The following is a 22199-nucleotide window of genomic DNA, read 5'->3' on the forward strand; positions in this document are numbered from 1 at the left end:
TAGGCAAGTTGCATTTTTGAAAGGTAGGCTTATTACTGATAATATTATCATGGCAAGTGAACTTTTGTCTCTTTGCCATATGAATTCTGCTTGGCCTAAAATATGTCTGCAAATCGAGTTGAGCAGTGCCCATGACTGGGTGTCATGGGAATTTATTGTGGGTAGGATGCATACAGGGTGTCATGGGAATTTATTGTGGGTAAGATGTATGCTTTGAGTTTTTTTGCGTTATTTGTTTCTCGGGTTCACTTGTGTATTTCCACTACTTTCTTCTTTGTTCTGAGGAATGGCTCACCCAAGGGTTTAAAGGGAAGAGAGGTTTGAGGCAAGGGGATCCTCTATCTCCTTATCTGTTTTTGCTGGTCATGGATTTTTTTAGTAGACAACTTGATTGTACTATGTTTCAAGGTATGGTTCCCAGGCGTTTCCTTCAGGGTGTGACTATGGGATCTCTCATTTTTTTTATGCTGATGATGTGTTTATTTTCTGTGAAGCATCCATCTCTTCTGCCATAACTATGCGTGAACTTATTCATAAGTTTGAAAGGGGTACTGGTCATATTCTAAATTCATCTAAAAACAAGGTTTTTTTCTTTGGTGCACCATGGGGAGGACGTCAGAGAATTCTAAGGGAGTTAAAGTTTGTTGAATGAGTCATTCCAGTCTGCTATTTGGGCCTACCATTATTTCGTAGAGATTTGAGGCACAGTTATTGCCAAGTTGTGTTCGTTAAGATTGGGTCTTGGTAGCCTTTATGTCTCTCATATGAGAAATGTACAGTGGAATATTGGTAATGGTCAAATGTGGATCTCTCATATGAGCAATGTACAGTGGAATATTGGTAATGGTCAAATGTGGATTTCTGGATGGACCCGTGGTTAACAGGTCTATCACTTTCAGATTTCGATGATAATGACATTCATGAATATTTGGGGGATGCTGTAGGAAGGAGGGTGTCAAACTTTATCAGAGGTGCACCTCAATCTTGGGTTTTGCCACATCCCACATTTGAATTTTTGAGCAATATATAGAGAGATGTTGATAATTATACTCTCTCTCTATAGCCCAAGAAGGATTCACTAGTTTGGATTCATTATACTGATGGATTATTCTCTATTAAAAGGGCATGGGATTTTATTAGGCATCAAGGCTCATCACAACCTATTTTTCCGTGTACTTTGGTCCTCTAAATGCCACCCAAAGATGAAATGGTTTTCATGGCTGGCCTTGCATAATTGATTGCCTAGTTCATTTTTATTACAGTAGCGTGGCATGCAACTGGATTCCTTATGTCCATTTTTGTAGTAACCATTATGATAACCTTTTTCATCTATTATTCCAATATGCCTTTATGCAGGGTGTATGGAGATCACTAGCTTGGAGATGTGGAAAACAGTTCGTCCTCAGTACTTCTATCCCTAATTTACGTAGGTGGTGGTTACTTTTCAGATTTAAATCACATGGACTTCATAATATTTGGTCTTCCATTTTTTTTTACTGCTATTTGGTTTCTATGGGAAGAGCGTAACATAATAGTATTTGAGTCAAGACCTACCAAGAGAGAGATTATTGTGAAAATGACTTTCTTACATGTTCAGGCACTAGCAGAAGTTAAGAAGTGCTCTTTTCATTTATCAGGAAAGGCCATCATTGGTAGTCTTCGGATAACTTGATAGCAGCACAGGTCAGAATCCTTTATTACGATACCGTGGTTTTTTCCTGAGGCTCATAATTACAAGCTCAATATTGATGATGCTTCCTTGAGAAATATTGGTTTAGCAGGTGGTGGTAGAGTTATCAGGAACAGAGCGAGCGGTTTTATTGCTGCTTTCGCAAAACATTTTGGTTTTCTTCTAATAACCATGCCGAATTCTTGGCACTTGAAGAAGGAGTTCAATTGGTTATTCAAAGGAATTGCTTTCCAATTCAGATAAAAAGTGACTCAGCCTTGGTTGTGAATGTCATTCAGAATCGATGACGTGCTCTATGAAGGCTAAATATGGTTGTAGACAATTGTTGCACTAGACTTTCTTCTCATCGATGGTCCATATCACATGTCTTTCGGGAGGCTAACATGGTTGCTGATGCCCTAGCTAAGAGGGAAGCTGCTGGCCCTGGTGCTACTGTGTGGTGCCATAGACCACTAGATTTCCTTTCATAGCTTTCATTACATGATCTGGCGAAATTGCCTTATCATAGGGCTGTATGTTAATTATTTTTCTTTGCTCTTTTGTTAACGATAAAACGGGTCCCCCACTGACTTACCCAAAAAAAAGGGATGGTTTTGGTCTCTTCATCATCTTGGAACTTACTATTTGGACGGTGGTGATAAACCCTTTGTAACAACATAATTGAAGTCTCTTTGTTGTACTCTCTCCACACTTTCTTTCCTTCTTTCCTCTCTCAATATATATTTGGATATTTTATTTGCCAAATAACTTTTTTCTGCCGAAGGAGTAAACTGTCCATTTACTCCAACACTAAAAAATAAAATGAGCCTAATGTTAGTACCCCAAATTTTGGGAATGTACCATATAAAAACCAACTCTATAAAACAAAATGGGAAAAGTATATGCAGAGCCTAGGCTCTAAACAATTAAATTAGAGCCTAATCTAAAAATTTCACTAGAAGAGGTTGTTTTGATGCCCAAATATCCTCAAATTGATCATCTTGACATCAAGATGCATGGACTTGAGAAAAAAAAATGGATTTCAAGTGTTTGGAAATAGTGCATCTTGTAACACATTTTTAGACAGTCAAATTTTAAGTTATTCAAATTTCTATAGATCTACTAGATCTACACTATTTTTGAAGTTTTATGTTTTATAATTAAAGATGAAAATATATTTTAAGGCTAGTCAATGATTTCCAGTATTGAAACCATATTTCTCGACACTATGTGAAGGTGGGTTCTAATTTTGTTGTTTAGAGCCTCGGCTCTGTTGAAACCGCACCCTTTCTGAAAATCTGCAATCCATTTAAATATCATAAGGTGATTACTTCCAAATTGCACCCAAACAAAATTGAGAGAATGAAAAAGAAAAAGAGGGATAATCCCAATGCCGTTATTGCCGATATTTTTGAAATTAGGGGCAATCAGATTATATGGAATATTTTTCTCCCCTCTAATAGAATTTTGGAATAGATTTTTCAAGAGTATGTTGGACTGTTAACACTTCTTTAGAAAGTTTATATTCCACAGAATGCATCCGATGAGGTTGTTTGGGAGATTGACTCAAATGGCTCATACTCGGTGAAGTTAATGTATAAGCTACTTTTCCATGACCGTTGGGGATGGTTTATGCCTGAAATTGCCATTATTTGAAAGTGACCTTTGCCGCTTAAGATTTATGTCTTTTTATGGTTGGCAGTGCAAGATAAGATTCTCACAGTTGATAATCATATTAAGATAGGCAAGATTTTGCTTAATATATGCCTATTGCGTAAGGATGATGTTGAAACATGTACTCATCTGTTTCTCCATTATTCTTTTGCTTTTTAAAATTTGGCTATAATTTTTTAACCAACTTGGGATTGTAATGGTTATGCTTTTAGAAGTCAAGGGGATAATCTCAAACTTAGTGTTATCTATGCTTCCACAAACAAGCATGGAGATTTGGCAAATTGCAAGAGGACTGATAGTATGAGAAGTTTGGATTAAAAGAAATAGAAGAGTGTTTGATGGAATTTGTATGTCTATTGAGAGAATTTTGGAAAAAATGTTACACTCTATTTGGCTTTCATGCTCAATTACAAAAGTTGAGAAAGATATTCTAGACGTGGATGATAGGAGAAACCTATTGAATCTTTTCCAATTTGGCTCTTTTACGTGCATGCCTAAGGGGAGATAGGTACCTCCTTTGGAAGGGATTTTAAAACTTAATTTCGATGGTAGCTCATTAAGAAACCTAGGTCTAGCTGGTTTTGGAGGAGTGGTGAGGGATTGAAATGGATATGTTATCTTTGCTTATGCAGGCCCTCTGGGAGAGAAAACTGCAAACTGTGCAAAACTCTTCGCTCTTTTTAATAGTTTAAAACTTTTTGTGGCAAGGAATTTAGGGTTTGTGGAAGGTGATTCATTGAATGTCATCAAAGTGGTGTAATACGGAGCAAAAATCGCATTGGGATTTCGGTCCATTTTGTTACAAATTTGGGACATATCTAGGCCTTTTCTCTTCTCCTTTGTGTATGTTTTCCGTGAGCTAATGTATTGGCGGATTTCCTTGCCAAAGGAGGCACTGCTTTAGCTGAAACTTTGGTATCAAATTCTGTAATTTCCGTTTAATTGTTGATTAATAAAGCTCTGAATTTCTCTAAAAAAGAAAAAGAAAAAGAGGGAGAAATCAAGCACACATTCTACAAGACTAAAGCAATGTCCCAAATTGAACAAACACCACCCGATTCTTGCAAAGAAAAATCTAAATTCAACTTTTTTATTTGGAAGTAATCACCTTACGATATTTAAATGGTTTGCAGATTTTCAGATCTAAAAAGTTTTTAGTACATGTTTTTGCACGAGGAAGCAAATGAATAGTTTGATCCCGCCGGAGCATAGTATGCCCGCTCTCTGTTTTTGGGAGTGAATGCCATTTTCCGATAAACATCCGTGACCTGTGGTTTTGGGTTTATGCACCCCTGCGCGTCTCTAACAAACTTCAGAACTCAAGATCGAAGTACCTGTGGTTTAGGGTTTATGCACCCCTGCACGTCTCGCTCTCTAACAGTACTTCCAAACTACAACTATCTTCCCCTTTCTCTCTCTAACATTTGACATATTCTCTCTCTGCATTTGATCTCACGCTTCTTTCTCTCTCTTTTCTCCCTTCTCCCACCAACTGTTGTCATGTGGGCTCTGCGCAGAGGAGCCAATCCATTCAGGTAATGCTTCTTTCTCTCTCTAAAATTCCTTTGCTCTGTGTTTTTTTTTTCGCCATGGTTTTTACTTACTTCTGAGCCATACTTCTCTGTGTTCTTCAGGGAGTGTAAGTTATTTGTTTCTCTCTCTAATAGTTTATCCATCTCTATTGGTATATCAGTAGAAGTCCAAGCTTATATAGGGAAGTTCTGTTGCTTTTGTTTTTTAGTGCAATATGAACATCTTTGCTTTTGCATTTGCTTATCCCAAAAAACATTTTGTTTTGCATTTGCAAGCTGTGAATCTGTTATCATTCACGTTATCTTCCATTTTTTTGTTGGGATTCTTTTGTAGCTGTACCGGTTTTGTTTTACTTCGCCTGTTTTTTTTTTGTTCCACCTTAATATGCAGGAAGGAATTCAGATAGGATTTATAATATTTTAAGCTTAGAATAATTGCTCCTGTTTTATTTAGAATGTGAAATTTTCATGTCCAAGGATCATTCCCATTTGTTTTTGTTCAGTTCATTTCATTCGGACAGCATTATCTTCAGGAATCGTATGAAACCAGATTGGACTCCAACTTTCAAGTAGTTGTAAATAATACTTATGTGATTGCACTGTCTGCTTTGTGAGTCCCCCTCTTTATTTCTATATTTTTTTGTTTTATTGGTTTGTGATAATGTTGCTCTCACATTGGGGATTAGTAGATTTTATATTAAGGTCTCTTCATTGACCCAAAGACAAATGCAAATTCCCTTCAACTACTTACATATTGAATGTATATGAGAATATTGCTTGTTTTCTCTTTCTGTTCATTGTTGAGTTAATTCCTCTAAGTTAATTCGACATGCATAATCTGATGTTTATCAGGAACAATGGATATCTTTTGTGTGTGTCTCGAGCTTCATTTAGCAAGCTAGAATTTCCAAATGACACAGAAGCAAATGTCTTTCAAAACTGGCAAAGGACTGTAAATAACATTGAATGCCATCAGTGTCACTCGACCAAGAGGTTTTTCCACTGTCCATCTTTCAAAAATAAATTCATGGTGGAGGTTCGCTCTCTCTCTTCACAAGCTGGCACTGAGTCTGGTAAGGATGATGAAGAATTAGAAGATGGGTTTTCAGAGCTGGAAACTGCCCAAGACACTGATGAGTCAGGAGAGGAAGTTGGAGAATCAAAGGTTTCAGAACCTGAGTTATCTGACGACAATTCAACTGAAAATATTTCAGAAAATTCACAAGTTGAGCCTTGTCTTTCAGAAGAAGAAGGAGGATCATGTGTTGAGAAGGAGGCCCCAAAAAAGAGTGTCGAATCTCGTTTGTTTAAGGTTATCTTGAATGCTCAGCACCAATCGATCCATAGTGCTATTGATAAGTGGGTGGCAGATGGTAATGTTGTCAACAGGGAGGGTGTTTGGGGAGCCATGTTCAATCTTCGGAAGCGTCGGATGTTTGCAAGGGCTCTACAGGTAAGCAACATGTTTTAAACTTGATTGATGCCAAGCTGTATCTGCTCTCTCTCTCTCTCTCTCTCTCTCTCTCTCATCCGCATTGATGCATGCCTTCTCCTGGTGCAACTTGATGTGTACCGCTTGTCATTGGTGAATATCATTTACCTGTCATAGAAAAAAAACTTTTATGGGATGCATCCATAATTGAATGTTAACAGATTCTTTGTTTGTTAGCTTTGAATAAGATGATAGGAAAGCTGTTTCTGTTTTGGTAGGATGATAACTTCAGTTTTTTCTTAGTAATAACATGGTGTCATAGTCTGAAGTTTAATTGTGGATATTTTAAGTTTGAAACATGTGTTATCATATTGAAATTGGATTATTTTTAGCGTGGTTTTGAAAGCCATGTACAATGTATGCACTGGATGGATGGTCATGCTCCCATGATTGACCGTAGACATCATCTCTTTGCCAAAGTATGCAAACTAAATTTTAGGGTTTAGGGTAGGGAATAAATCTTGGATTCATGGTTATCTTAACTGTTAAATGGAACACTTACAGCTGAAGAGCTTCCTTGGCAAGTTTTTCTCGTATATGTTAGCCTAGAAAGAACCAATTGTTGGATTGTGAGAACACATGTTTGAAGGTGCTAGGTGGCTCTGAACATTGTGTTGGCTGCCTGCCATTACGGGATGTTTGGATTGTGTGATGATATGATTGATAAAACTTGGTGTCTCTTGACAATATTTGGACTGCCGTGGTTGGGATGCCTAAGTGGAATAAATGCACATGCATATTTTTCTGTATATGTGTTAATACATGTATATGTGCATGTATTCAAATCGATTCACAACATACAACATACATATGTAAGTGTGTTTGTGCGTGTGGCGTCTCATGGAGATGGCTCTTGGGTACCCACTTTTAATACTTTAATAGCATAAAAATGCTTGCATGCTGCATTGGAAGTTTTTCTTCTTAATGACATCTTCTTTGATTTTCATGGGAATTTGGAGTAACCAGTTTGATTGTTATGACTCATGAGAGCTGTCTGTTCACGAAGTTCAAAGTCATCTTTTTAGTAACATGTGATTGTTGCATTTTTATTTTGTTTATTCCTTCCTTTTAGTTTTAAGTCATTATATGACTCTAGGGCATGGTGTTCAAAACTAAAGACTGTAATCTTTGAATCGTCCATTTGAGAAAACATGCAACCTTTGAATCTAATATAAATACTTCATTATGCAAATAATTTTCATTGCAAGATTTAGGCTCTAGAGGGAAATAGTTGACGGGTGAACTTTCTTCTGTCCCTTGGAACATTAGATTTCTATGTTAACTTACCTCAAACCGCTTTGGAGTTTAGACCTAATAGAATTATCAATCTCCTCTCCAAAAACAATCTCCTTAAAACAAAATTGATTTGGAGCTCAAAAAATTGTTCCACTATGTGAGATAGTTGCAACTAGGTATGTTCCACAAACTGCAGTGAACTGTAAACTGCAGTGTGTACGTATTGCTGTATATGCATGAGAGAGTGGCATTTTGGGCTGTGCATGCCCTTAAAGTACCCAACATGCTCTCCCTCCCTCCCTCCCTCCCTCCCACCCTCTCTCTCTCTCTCTCTCTCTCTCTCTCTCTCTCTCTCTCTCTCTCTCTCTCTACCCCCCACTCCCCCTTTCCCCTCTATGTGATTTATTGCTACTTGAAATCCACCAACCATGTCGTTTAAAACCGTAGTCATAGATTGGTAAGGGAGCCCATAAATAACTTAAAACTAGAGAGAGAAGTGCTCTTTGTAAACCCACCTGAAACTCATCTTCTGCTTCTTTTATCTGCTAAATAGTTCCCTTTTGTTACCAGTTGCTTGCTTCGATAAATAGTATGCTGTCTCTCATAAACAACTATGTTTTTCGCACTCCATATTTGGAGCTCTCTCTCTCTCTCTCTCTCTCTCTCTCTCACTCTCAGAGCAGTGCCCTTTTAGTGGGTTTCCTCATTTGGTAGAAGTTGCAAAATATGCTAGTGTGATACCTGGGGTATTCTCTAAAAGTGCATGCTGAAGAGTGCTTCACTGGGCAGTTGTCTCCTGGATGGGGGGGATTTCGCTAGACACTTTATGTCTTGGGCAATGAAGCAAGGGACATTAATCACCTTAAGGATAATGACTCCAGTGTTGTGCCTCTGGTCTAGAGAGCAAGCACTTTTGAGAGTTTGTTTTCAATCTCTATTTTGTACAAAATCTGATATTGAAGAACCCCAAAACCAACATTATGGTGCTCGAGGCTATCACTGACCGAAGGTCATTGAATGAATAGCTTAAGGTCTAACTCTTCTCCCCTCGATTTACAATACTTGCAGCTTCATTAATCCCCCATATGTTGGGACCTTGACTGTGGTACTCTTCTATTGTTTATAACAAAAAGGTATTGGGAAGGTTCATTCAATTGTTATTGGGTATAGTGCAAGAACAAGCCCACTTTCAGAGTATGTGGCCTGTTAAAGGAGATTAAAGGAAGCTGAACGAAGGATTATAACGGAGGCTGGTATGCATGATGGTGAGCTTCCCCCAGTATGTTGGTTTTGGGGTCCTTCGAAACTAGATTTTTTAGATTGTAGGGCTTGAAAACAAACTTAATGAAGTGTTTCTTCTCTGGGCTAGAGGTACCACACTAGGGCCATTGTCTTCAAGGTGGTCGATGCCCCTTGGTTGCTCAAGATGCAATGGGGTGCATGGGGAAATCACCCCCAAGATACAACCTCTCTGTGAACTACTATTATTCTCTATAGCTTCCACTCTTGGAGAGGGTCTAAATTGCCAAAATATTATATGATTTACCAGTTCTCCCAATGGAGGAAACCCACTAAAGCTAAACAACTCGGAATAAGGAGTATGAATTGGTTATGGGAGCAAACACACTTTTTAGAGAGAAAGGGAGCCCACTAATTATCAAAAGGATTTGCTTAGCAAGGAAGAGAAATGCAGAAGAAGATAAGTTTTGGTTGGCTTTTATATGAGCTTGTTCTCTCACTCCTTGATGTGATTCATAGCCCTTTGAAATTTGTTAATGCATGTACCTATGCTAACTAACGCAAATCTAGGTTGTTCAGGGCACTGGATGGGGTTAGGAGTTTCTATGGTGCTTCAAATGAAATCCTTTTTTGGAGAAGCCTCTGAGAATAATATCCTAAATAATCTCCAAACCACTTGTCACCCCAAAATCAGATTTGGGTTATCCATTTTGAATGGATGGTGAATCTTAGGAATATGGAGCTTTTTTTTGGGCTCCAATTTAAATCTTACTTGGAGAATCATAACTTGGAACATTTATGGGCTCCTCATTACTACCTCATAAATGTTTTTCAAGGTCGGGGAAAGCTATAGCCTATAATGTTTTTAAGGGATACAAATTCTACCCATTAGTGAATGCATTTGTTGGTGTTTGTATTTTTTACCTTAACTTGTTGATAGTATGACTTGCAGGGCATGATGTCTTTGAAAAATGAATGGCTATGATCTCGAATTACCCATTGAATAAAAAATGAGACCTTTGAATCTCCTTTAAAGGTTCCATAATGCGTGCGCAAATATAGGCACTAATAGGTATAGTGGGATGCTGAACACAATGGTTAGTGATTGTAGTTTATACATTAAGTTGTTGAATGAATGTTACATCTTCGGGATTCATGGAATCAACTAGTAGCTATACCTAAGATAAAATGCCATATTCTTATTGCTAAGTATTGAATTTAGTTTGCCTACAAAAAAGAGGTCTCGTTGGCGATTGTAGTTGGTAAGTTATTTTTTTATTATATATCGACAGTGTTACCTGTATAATTGAGTTATGTGTAGCTTGTTGGCCTGACATGCAATAAACATTGTTGTAAGCCTCTTGTTGTGTCTTTGTTACTTTTTGCATCTTGGGTTGATGATGAATTAAACTAGCAGTATTGTCTTGGGAAAAAATGGTTCAGAACTTGGAAATTATATGTATTTGACATGTTTGGAGTTTGGACAGATATGGGAAACAAATGGGAACTATATTGAAAGATGTGAGGAAAATGACGAATAATTTCAAGATTTTGCAATATTGGAAATTTCTTGCGGCTGCCATAGAACTCAACTTCCTATTAGTAAGTAATTATATTCAGGACCAAATGTACTGTGGTTTTAGGGAAATTTAAATCCAAGCTCCAGCATGCAACATTCCTCATGAAAAACGCTCAATCCTATTAGTGCAAACAGTCCATGTTGAAAAAAAAAAAAAAAACCCGCACCAGTGTTTCAAAAAACGGCAGGTGGCGCCTAAGCGGTTGGGTAGTAGGCCGCTTAGAACCTGGGTGGCAAAAAAATAAAAAATTTATTGGAAAGGTCATAAGTGAATGAGGAGAATTTAGATAGTCCATAATCCATATTTCAATACAAGTATACACACAAGAATTTGATAGTAGAAACTACAAATTGGAAAAAAAAAAATAAAAAAATATACAGTCTATGATTGAACAGTCAATACCAAGAGTCGAGTGTCTTCATTCTTTAGTCATCATCAGATGAAGCAGGGTAAGCCTCTTCATATGCATTAGATTCGAGACCATCATCATCAGAATCATCCCCCTTTTCAACATAACGTTTGTCCTCTTCTGTTTTTTTTTAATATGCCTCTTCCTTCTCTTCTTCTACCCCCCTTCTTACTCTGTGCAGATGAGTATTGGCTGCTTTACTTGGTGTGTCTTCACCCTTTTCTTTCTTTTTATGCTTTCATGAACTCAAATATTGTATAATCTCGTCCTTGGTAGCCTCATGAATATTTTTACATGTGGCAACATCCCCCTTAATACCGGCAAGGTGTTTCTTGAACCAATAAGTATCCCCATTAGTGTTCTTTCCACAATAATTACACATAATACGATTTTTGTCATTCGGATTCGGGTTATGATCATACTTCCAACGTGGAGCACCACTTTTAAAAGAATCTGGAGAAGATATTTTCATAGAACAAGGCTCATTTTCTTCCTTTTCTGGTTCTATTAAATTCAAATATTGTCTAATCTCATCCCTAAGGAACCTTTTTACAAGATGCAACATTCTTTTTAATATTGGCAAGGTGTTTCTTGAATCGGCTAATACCTATTGGTATCTTTTTCACAAAAATTACACCTTATACAATTTTTATCATTTGGTTTCGAGTTATAACTATACTTCCAACCCGGATCACCTCTTTTAGCAGAACCAAGAGTACATCTATCCAAATGACGAGGATTTTGTTCCTGTTTGTGTTTTACTGAACTCATATATTGGTTAATCTCCTCTCTGATAGCTTCATGACCATTTTTACAAAGGGCAACATTCTCCTTAATACCGTCAAGATGTTTCTTAAACTGGTTTATGCTCCCTTTTGTATCATTTTCACAATAATTGCATCTTATGCGATTTTTATCCAAAAGATTTGGGTTGTAGCCATGTTTCCAACCCGGATCATCACTTTGACTAGATCCCGAAGAAGATCTCTCAAAATAATACAAGGCTTACAAGCAATCTAACAAATCAAATCGTGCATTTATTTTGATTGCTTGATCTTCAAACTTCCACCTCTGAGATGTTTTTGAGTGCTAAAATCTTCAAAAACACCATCTAATAGCCCTAAAAAAACTCCCAAACCAAATCTAATCTCAATGGGTGATTTTGGATCCATTTTTCGTAACTTTGAGAAACCCTTTGACCTTATGAAAATCACAAAATTTAGTTTTTTTGAGGTTTTTCTCTCTCTAAAATGGGCTTTAATGGTATTTAGGTTTCAAATGAACCTCAAACCCACCCTTAAATTTTATTTAATCCAAAAAATCCAAAAATGCCCCTCAACTAGGGGCATTTCCGCCCCCTGGGCGGTGAGCTAGGCGTTAGGCGCTTGCCTAGGTGGGTGCCCTACCACCCAGAGGCAGACCGCCTAATTTGGCCTCCTAGGCTTGGGCGAGGCGCCCAGGCCCTCTAGACTGCTTAGGTTCTGGGCGGTCCGCCTTTTGAAACAATGATCCGTGCATAGCTTTCTCCATGTATTTGGGGCCAAAAAATGCCCTTTAGATGAGAATAATATCATCATCATCATCACCGCCTTTTCCAACTAATTGGGGTCGGCTACATGAATCTTGGTCGTCTGCCATTTTGCTCTATTAAAGGTCATACCCTCAGTGAGGCCAAAAGTCCCCATATCTTTTCGGACTACTTTCAATCACGTCATTTTGGGCATACCCCTTGACCTTTTCAATCTTTCCACTTGAACTGGGTCGGTGCCACACATGGCCCACCCATCTAAGTCTACTATCTCTCATCTTATTACCTATTGGTGGCACATCTAAATTTTTTCGAATGGGTTCATTTCGAATTCTATCTCTTCTTGTCTTGTCATTTATCCATCTCATATCCTCATCTCCGCTATACTCATTCTCTGGGTATTGTTTTTTTTCTGCCCAACATTCCCCCCCATAGAGCAAAGCTAGTCTCACAGCTGTCCTATAGAATTTGCCCTTCAGCATCATTAGTATGCGGCAATCAAATAGAATTCCTATTGCACATCTCCACTTCACCCACCTAGCTCTAGTTTTGTGTGTGACATCTTCCTCAATTTCTCCGTTTTCTTGGATTATCGACCCAAGATATCCGAAGTGCGGTTTTTTTTTGTACTTCCTGGCCATCAACTGTTTCCTCGTCTTTACTCCTATTATTACTAAACTTGTATCACATATACTCTGTCTTATTCCGGCTAATTTTAAAACCTTTGGATTCTAGAGCATTCCTCCAACGTTCTAACTTTGTGTTGACGTCGTTTCAGGTCTAACTAAGACAAAGAGGTGCATGCTCAATGCTAACCTTTGATGTAGACCTATTGTCACTGAAAACTCATTCGTCTCTCACTTGTTGTTTGTACACTAGTTAGCACTGCATTGTACATATCTCTCACCAAGTCAGTGTAGTTTCTGGAGATTCCTTTCTTTTCTAGCGCTTGCCAAATCAAATATCGAGGTACTCTATCATAACTTTCTCTAGATCAATAAAGACCATGTGGAGGTCGTTTCCCTTCACCCTGAACTTCTCAATCAGTGGCCTAAGTAGTAAAATAGCCTCCGGTTGTTGATCTTCCTAGCATTAAACCAAATTGATTTTCAGATACACTCATTTCATGCCTTAGTTGTTGTTCAATCACTTCTCAGAGCTTCATAGTATGGCTCATAAGCTTGATCTCTCGATAGTCCGCACAATTCTGTATGTCTCCTATGGTCTTGTAAATAGGTGCCACAATTCTTTTCCTCTATTCGTGTGGCATTTTTTTTGTTCTATTAAAAAAAAAGTTTTCTTTAGTTTACTTTCTCAAAAAAATAATATAAAAAAATGAAAGAACTTTCTCTCTCTCTCTCTCTCTCTCCTCTTCTGTCAAAAGCCCTTACGCCCTGCCCCCTCTCCCTCTCCCTCTCCGTGGCCCTGCCATCTCCACTCTACCATCCTTCACACTCCTCGTCTTTGCTCTACTCTCTCTCTCCTTCCTACCCACCGTCCCTTCTCTCTCTCTGAACTACATGCTACAGTCGCAAAACCCTACTACAAATGATGTAAACCGCCCTTTTTTTCTCTTCACCTCCATTCTTACCCCTAAAATGTCACTTTACTCCACCACAACTCTCAGCGCAAGTTCAACAAACATAGAATCCACAGTGCTAATTGCTCAAATTAGTCCAGCTCCACTCTCTCTCTCATGAAACTCAACTTCAATTTTCAAAAAGGAAAAAAACATCCAATCCTTGGTTAACATGAATTTAGCAGCAATTTTTTTCTTTTCTGAGAACAGTTAACTGTATTATACTGTAGCTAAATTACAAAAAGAATCCCTTAGGCAGTGCAAGAGATGGGTGCCCGATAACAAAAGTGGAGTTAGAGAAAAGAAAATAAAAGAAAAGCTTTCTGCTCACAAGATGTGGGTTAATACATAACTCAGAGGAGAAAAGAAGAGAAGAAGAATGAAAGAGGAGAGTGAGATTGAGAAAAAAAGAGACTGAAGAGATAGAGAAAAATAGAGTTAGGACCGAGAGGGAGAGGAGAGGAGAAGAGAGATGTCAAGATGCTGCTTCTGTTGTTGACTGTGGAGTTGCTGCTCCCTGTGTTGCTAGCTGGTCAGCTAAGGCGTTGGCCTCCTTGGTTATGTGGCTGAAGATGACTCGCAGTCACCTGCAAAGAGAACCAATAAGGTCAAAAAGATGGGCTAATCTCCATGGGGGGATTGTGTGTCCTTTTGCCCAAGATACTGTATTCAAATTCCACTAGAAGGCTTAAGGAGTTTGCTAGGTAAGGAATGATCTCTTAGGCCTTTCAGTAATGCAATAGCTTCGCCCTAAGTTGAATCAGTGTGCCCCATCCAACCTGAGAAGGGAAGGAGTATATGGCTTCATCTGCAAGGTGGCTCCCATATCCTGCAGGATCTGGGCTCCATAAAGAGTTACCATCCGTGTTGAACCATGGTTGGGAAGGCCCAAGTGGCCCCATGGTTGGGACCGCTTAGTTGAGAGGAGCAGCGTTCTCTGCCAATTGGAGATAAAGATGGAAGATCACAAATTGGTGCAATGAGTTAGTTTCCCTGCCCAGAAGGAGACAAGTGCTTTTTTTCGGTCAAGGAGTCAAGGAGAGAGGAAAGTGGCTGGGCTGGCTCCGAAATGTTCTATTATTCCTTACTAGACAAATTGTCCATTGTGCTGTCAAGATAGTTACTTTCCAGATGTTGCATCCCAGTTTTGGGAGGGGAGGGGATATGTAGGCCCCAAACGGCTTCTTGATGTCCCTAGGAATATCCCAAGGAATCTGAAAGAGGTTAATGATGTTGGTCCACATGGAAAGAACAGCTGGAGAGCGGAGCAAAAGGTGGCTTGCTGAGTCCTCTTCCCGTTGGCAAAGGATGCATCAGTTTGGTGGAGGAATCCCCATTCACTCTAATTGGTCAGCACTTAGGACTTTTCCATGTGCTAGAGTCCAACAGAAAGCCTGGATCTTTAGAGGCAACGGGGTTGACCATATTTTTCTGACGATGTGCTTGGGTTCCTATGTTGCTGCATGGAGTGATAGAAAGAAGGCACCAATTTGCCGGAGGATGTGGCAGCCCATAGATGCTGGTGCCCTCCTACTAGGAGAACAAAAAAAATAATTTAGAGAGGTCAACAGAGACAAGAATTGCGGTGTCACTTCTTTGAAGAGGAGGGCCTTAGCTGTGCGGACCATACCAGGCTGCCCTCTATGAATTTCACGTAGTCCCACACAAAAGCCATGGTGTTAGCATCCTAGGAGAAAGTTGGGGCCCATTGGCTGGCTAAGGATTTGGTGCCCATCCACAAATGCGTCCAGAGACCAAAATCTTACCCTCTCCCCTCTTATTTTGAAACTTATCTAGGGATGAAAAGATCCTCGCTTTTGCCTGTACTTGCCCCTGATGCCCAAGTCTAGGGCAGCTTGGGAACCAGCCCCCATCTTGGCATCCATATTTGCTTCACACAATTTCCTTCCATAACTGCTCCTCATCGAGGAGAACGTCCACACCACTTTCCAAGCAAAGCCATATTTGTTTCCCTTAGTTTTTGGCAGTGTTTCAAAAAGCGCTAGGCGGGTCCTAGGTGGCCCTCGAACGTACACACCACTTTCCAAGCAAAGCCATATTTGTTTCCCTTAGTTTTTGGCATTTTTTCAAAAAGCGCTAGGCAGGTCCTAGGCGGCCTGGGGGGTCCAAGCCTCCCAGTCGAATCCAAAAATGATGCCCAGTCAAAGATGCTTCTAAGGACTCAAAATGTTCAAAAAACCCCCCAATAGATTTATAAAACATCAAAAATTAAATCTAATATCAATGGGTGATGTTTTGATCAATTTTTGTCAACTTTAAAAAAAAAAAAAATTTCGTCTTTGGGCAGGGCGCTGGCCTAAGCAGGGCGCAGGCCATGGGCACCCTCCTAGGTGGGTTCTGTTCCGCTTAGGCGGCCGCCCAAGAACTGCCGCCCAGAGTGGCCGCTTAGGCCTGGGCGATGCGCCCAGGCCTTCTGGACCGCTTAGGCGGTCGCCTAGGTGTTAGGCGGTCCGCTTTTTGAATCACTGGTTTTTGGATACTATACCTAAGCCACCAGCCTCTTTTGGTTTGACACATCTTATTGCTAGCTATTAAATAGCACTTGCTTGCATTAGTACAGCCCCTCCAAAGGAAATTTCTTATTATTGATTTGAGCATGGAGGCCACATTGGCTGGGATCTGGAATAGTGACATCATGTTAATGGGGAATATTGGCGAGGGTTGCAAAGTTATAATTTGTTCTTTGGCTTGTCTCCTGAAAATTTCAAAAATTGGGGCCTTTTTTACTGCCATTTTATTAAGCAGTGAAACAAGGATTGAGATTCAGCGTGTTCTCTTGAGCAGTTCTCTAATGAGAATATGAGTGAGATTTCAAGAATCTCAGGGTATGAGAGGAGTGCCTATGTAGTAGTGTATGGTGGTGGTGTGGAAAGGGGCAGTGGGTACAGGGTGGAGAGAGAGAGAGAGAGAGAGGAGGGATCTGTTCTTTTAAAATATAACTTCCCAAATGAAGGTTGTTTTGGTCTGAGTACTTTTTCTATTATTAAATAAGCTATTTTGGTCTAAAATACATTAAACCTGAAGTACATTAAATAAACCATGTGGGGGATCCTTTGGCATGAAAGTTGGAGATTGGGGGCTATGAGTTTGTGCCATAAGGGTTCACTTTCTTTTATGGAAAGTTTTGGGTTTGAGGTGGGATGTAAATTTTCCTGATTTACTATTGCAACGTATAATAGGAGTAGAAACGAGGAATTAGTTAAGACTGGTGGCCAAAAAAGTACCCAAAAGATATTATTTTCTATACCTTGGGTCGATAATCCATGAGAATGGAGAGATGGATACAAATGTCGTGTATAGAGTTAGAGCTGGGTGGACGAAGTGGAGATGTGCTTTGGGAGTCTTATGTGATCGTTGCATACCAATGAAACTGAAGGGAAGTTCTATAGGACAGCTGTAAGACTGGCCATCCTTATGGGACAGAATATTGGACAGTCAAGAAACAATATATCCAGATAAAAAGTGTAGCTGAGATGAGGATGTTGAGATGGATCAGTGGCAAGACAAGAACGGCTAGAATTTAGAATAAATACATTTGAGAAAACTCAGGGATAGCTCCAATAGGTGTTAAGATGTGGGAATGTAGACTTAGGTGGTCAAAGATCAAACCATTAAGATATGCAATTGATGGTCAATTTACAAGAAGAATCCTAGAGAATCGGTGTTGATATGTGTATGTATGTTTGTCATTACATGCAACATCGAAATAGAAGAATCCATTTCACATAGTTTAAACTTCAAAATGCTTGATGTCAATAATTAAAAAAAAAACGTAAGTTTTTTCTTACAAGCCTTTTTCTTTCTTAAGAAAAATTCTATTACTAGTATTAAAAAAGATTTGCATTCTAGTACAGCACAAGGTTACCCTGAGGAGGCGGTTATATTTGAAGATAGTTATAGTTAGTAACTTTATAAACCAAAACCTGTCAGAGATTTCTTTTATTTCTGTGCTTTTTTGGGGAGGCAAGAATCAACACACGGTCTCCAAACTGAGCATACTGTAGATCATTCCATTTGCACTAGTGTTACTATGAGGACTTCTAATCATCATGGTCATACATTTGATAAATCAAGGCTCCTATCCCACCTTAAATGCGTGCTTGCTATTTTAATTCTGTCTTTGCAAGCAGACTGGACACGTGAATTGATTGCCTCTTGATACAGGATTAGCTCAAATCCTATATCATCACTTCACGCAATCATTGATTCTATTGCTTCTATATTAGCCAAAAGAATCATATCACTCTGAACAAATTGTTGACTGAGCTTGCAATGCTATTTAAGGGAGAGTGTTGTTTGACTACACACTGGAACTCCATTCCTTTGTGATCCACGTAGTTGTAGACTTGTAGTTGTTTTAAACTTGTTCTGTATTACGTGCAATGTTGTTAAGCAGCATTCCTAGTTGCTGCTGTCTCAGTTTGATTCTTCTACTTTTCTGCTTATTCGAGAGAATGAGCAAGTTTTCCTTGGTCTTATGCACGTTCAAATCTTTCATAGTGGCTGCTTTTTGTTTGGTTTTCACTAGGACAAATTTTTACCAGGATTTATTGCAGCCTATAGTAGCTTCTTTGGTTGATGTTCTCCCTAAGACTGGAGTGAACGATGAAGGACAATGGAAGGAAATGTGGTTTAATCAGTCTATTATTTTTTATGTGATGTCTGGATTCCCAAAAAAAAAAAAAAGATGAAATCTGTCTACTATTTTTCAGATATAACAGTCAAGGTGGAGGATTACATCAAGTTTCATTAAGAATGCAATCAATGGGGCATAACCCCAGAAAAGAAAAGTAAGAGTCGGGGGAAAACAAACATAAAGCTCCATAAAAGGTCAGGGCAGGAGATTAAAGACCCAAATAAAGAGTAAGACCCCTCTTAACTCCATCCTAAGCAAGGGAAGCAGCTCACAGTTAGCTTCTCGTAGCACATGGGAATAATAGATAGTCATTAGTTCTCATGATTATCTCTTGATTCTCCTCCATTTTATCAACCGATCTCCAAGTGTAATCCATATCTCAATGTGTCCATCTAGTGGTGCTACACAAATTGCTTTTCCCTTTCCACATTCTGGGGGTGTGAGGAAAAGCAAGTCAGCTTAGTAGTGTGTTGAAGGTGAACTTTTGATGTAGCTTGACCGGTAATAATTTTAATGATGAAGGGAGTTTGTTGTTCCAGTGTTCTCTGATCATTCTTTTTCTTTCATAAGTAACCGTAATTCCTTTTCTTTGGTCTTGGGGCATTATCTCATTTATTTTTATTCTCACTATGAAATTCTCACTAGAAAGTTGATTGTTTATATGGATATTTCTTTGCGCCTCCCTTATTTCTTGTGGTTTCATTGCTTTCCTTTGGTCTTGCAGCTCTCTGATTGGCTTGACGCAAACAAACCATTTGAATTGAATGAGAGAGATTATCCATCTCGTGTAGACCTAGTCGCTAAAGTGCATGGGATCCACAGAGCTGAGAAGTACATTGAGAAACTTCCCCAACCAGTGAGAGGAGAAGTTGTTTACCGAACTCTCCTGGCCAACTGCTCAACAACCACAAACGTCAAGAAAGCTGAAGAGGTTTTCAACAAGATGAAGGACTTGGGTTTCGAAATGACTGCATTCTCTTACAATCAGCTTATCTTGATCTACAAAAGGATAGACAAAAAGAAAATTGCAGATGTCCTATTGATGATGGAGAAGGATAATGTGAAGCCCTCGAGTTTTACTTACAGGCTCCTGGTTGACGTCAAAGGTCGCTCTAGTGACATAGAGGGAATGGAACAAATTATAACAAGCATGAAATCTGAGGGCCTTGTGCCTGACATTCCGTTTCAAGCCACAGTGGCCAAGTACTACATCTTTGGAGGATTCATAGATAAGGCGGAGGCTGTTTTGAAGGACTTAGAGGGAGAAGATATAGAGAGGAATCGGGATGCTTGCAAGGCCCTTCTCCCTCTATATGCTGCACTAGGCAAGGCTGATGAGGTGAGTAGGATATGGAAGGTTGTTGAGCCAAGCCCCCGCCTCGAGGAGTGCTTGGCAGTCATTGAGGCTTGGGGCAAGTTGGGTGACACAGAAAAGGCAGAGGCAGTGTTCGAAAGGATGCTCAAAACTTGGAAGAATATTTCCTCGAGGTATATGGCATTTCATATGTTCCTGTCAAATAGTTATCACTGTATTGATGTATGTAAGACTCAATGTAGTGCCACTTCTCAAATAAAAATAACAAATAGACTCAATATAGTGCCTTTGGAATTACTATCTTTTCTCTTATTTTATTCCGCATCTTTTTTAAGAACATATAGGGATTGACATACTCCTTTGTTATGGATTCGTTTCTGCATGTCATAAATTTCCCTTTGTGAAATGTTCCCTGAGATTCTCCCAAACAAATCAAACTTTCTGAAAACAATCTTGTGAAATAACAGCAGTGAGAAATTCTTTGTGAGGTTGATTTGCTATGATTAGTTACTTCTACCTAGTCATTATCGTTCCCTCATTGCAGTTTCCAATCCTTGCTTACCTAATGAAAAAATAATGATTTAATGTTTCCTTTTAATTGAAGGCAATTTAGGGAATGAATTTGCCTGCTCATTACTACATGGTCGATTCTTCTATCCATTTCCTCTTATAGCTTATTTGAAATTTTTTTTCAATTGTTTACCATTCAGATAAGCAACATATGTATTTGGATAGATGTAACCTGCATGAGTCATACATAATTGTTTTCTTGGATATCTTGTTTTATCATGTTTCCTTTCTTTTCTTTTTGTCATTTCTTGTTTGATATATTTCTGTATCTATATTCTTGTTATCTAAGTTAACCTTTTCATCAAAAAAATATATGTTCTTGTTCTCTCCTAAATTCTTGTTTGTTAATGCACAAATTCTTACCGCTTAGATAGTTTACCAACTCAATAAACAATATGTACATTTGAATTCATGTATATCAGGTATTACAGTGCCCTCATCAAGGTATATACGACCCACAAGCAGCTGAACAAGGGGAAGGACCTTGTGAAGCGAATGGCTGATAATGGGATCACGATCGGGCCTGTCACTTGGGATGCCCTAGTGAGGCTCTATGTGGAGGCTGGCGAGGTGGAAAAGGCAGATTCAATCTTGGCCAAGGCAGCAGCTCAGCAAAATAATTCGACAAGTCAATCTTCAAAGAATAGATTGAAGCCTTTGTATTCTTCATATATGGTCATCATGGAAAAGTATTGCGAGAGAGGTGATATTCATAATTCTGAAAAGATTTTCCATAGGTTGAGACAGGCTGGATATGAAGGGAGGATGTCCGATTATCAAACCCTCTTGCAAACCTATGTGAATGCAAATACCCCAGCATATGGGTTTAGAGAGAGACTGAAGGCCGACAATGTCTTCCCAAATAGGTTTATGGCCTCCATGCTAACTAAGGCTGATGCCTTCAGGAAGACTGCCATCTCAGATCTCTTGGACTAATGATAGGCCAATAGCCAAGGCCAATGAAAGGAGTAGATGGATGGGCAGTGTTCTTTGGGTCTGAGGTATGTTGGTTTTCTAAGTTATCAAAAGGACTTGTAGATCATGGTAATCCAAGTTTTATTGGACATAAGTTGGACTTATACTTCCTCATACAATGAAGCAGCATGCTGAGATAGGCTAGAATATATCTATTTAGTTATTTTTGTTCGAGGGTCATGTGCTGGTTATCATTTTGATGGATAACCCGAGTTCATTTTACATACATTATGATGCATGATCGTGATACATTCCTACGGTTGTTGGATGTTTTCGTATTTTGGTGAGGTTATATAACATGTTCTTCTTTCTTAGGGAGAGCCATTTAAGAAGGGGTGGGATTATTTTTCTTTCTTCTTTCTTAGGGAGAGCCATTTAAGAAGGGGTGGGATTATTTTTCTTTGGTCTGATAAGTACTGATAAGTAGCATGGGGGTTGTCTTTTTCTTTTTCTTAATAGTTGCATGGGCACTGTTTTATTAGTTGTTGAAAGTATTGCCTCAATGGCAAGCGTGTGAACTAGGGTAGCCCTCCCTCTTGCACCATATAATGGTGTTTATATGTATGACATTGAGTGTGAATGGCATCTGTTGATTCATACATGTGGGCTTTGATGGCTTCTCCTAGAACAAAAGGATGTTTAGGCTGTGTGTGTCTACACACGCACACGTCCTTGTATGGTTTTGTTCAAATGCTTTTATGGTTGCGTGTATGTGCGTGTTTTTATGAGCATAGATGTGAATCT

The 22199-nt window shown here is 39.0% G+C and overlaps 1 protein-coding gene across 2 annotated transcripts; it reads left to right on the forward strand.

Moving 5' to 3' along the window:
* The first annotated feature begins 4657 nt into the window (after positions 1–4657).
* LOC18426098 (pentatricopeptide repeat-containing protein At1g80270, mitochondrial) lies at positions 4658–21769 on the forward strand. 2 transcript variants are annotated; one of them, XM_006832764.4, is made up of 4 exons: positions 4658–4878; positions 5728–6328; positions 19320–20083; positions 20903–21769. In XM_006832764.4, the coding sequence occupies exons 1-4, from the start codon at positions 4844–4846 to the stop codon at positions 21414–21416; spliced, it is 1914 nt and encodes a 637-aa protein (XP_006832827.3). In that variant the 5' UTR covers positions 4658–4843; the 3' UTR covers positions 21417–21769. The 2 variants fall into 2 exon arrangements, with proteins under 2 accessions (XP_006832827.3, XP_088714485.1); XM_088858359.1 differs by having other exon boundaries at positions 20912–21769.
* The last annotated feature ends 430 nt before the right edge of the window (positions 21770–22199 follow it).

This window comes from Amborella trichopoda, chromosome 1, assembly GCF_054954075.1.
Source record: "Amborella trichopoda isolate Santa Cruz 75 chromosome 1, AtrichopodaSantaCruz75HAP2 v2.0, whole genome shotgun sequence".
Lineage (NCBI taxonomy): Eukaryota > Viridiplantae > Streptophyta > Magnoliopsida > Amborellales > Amborellaceae > Amborella > Amborella trichopoda.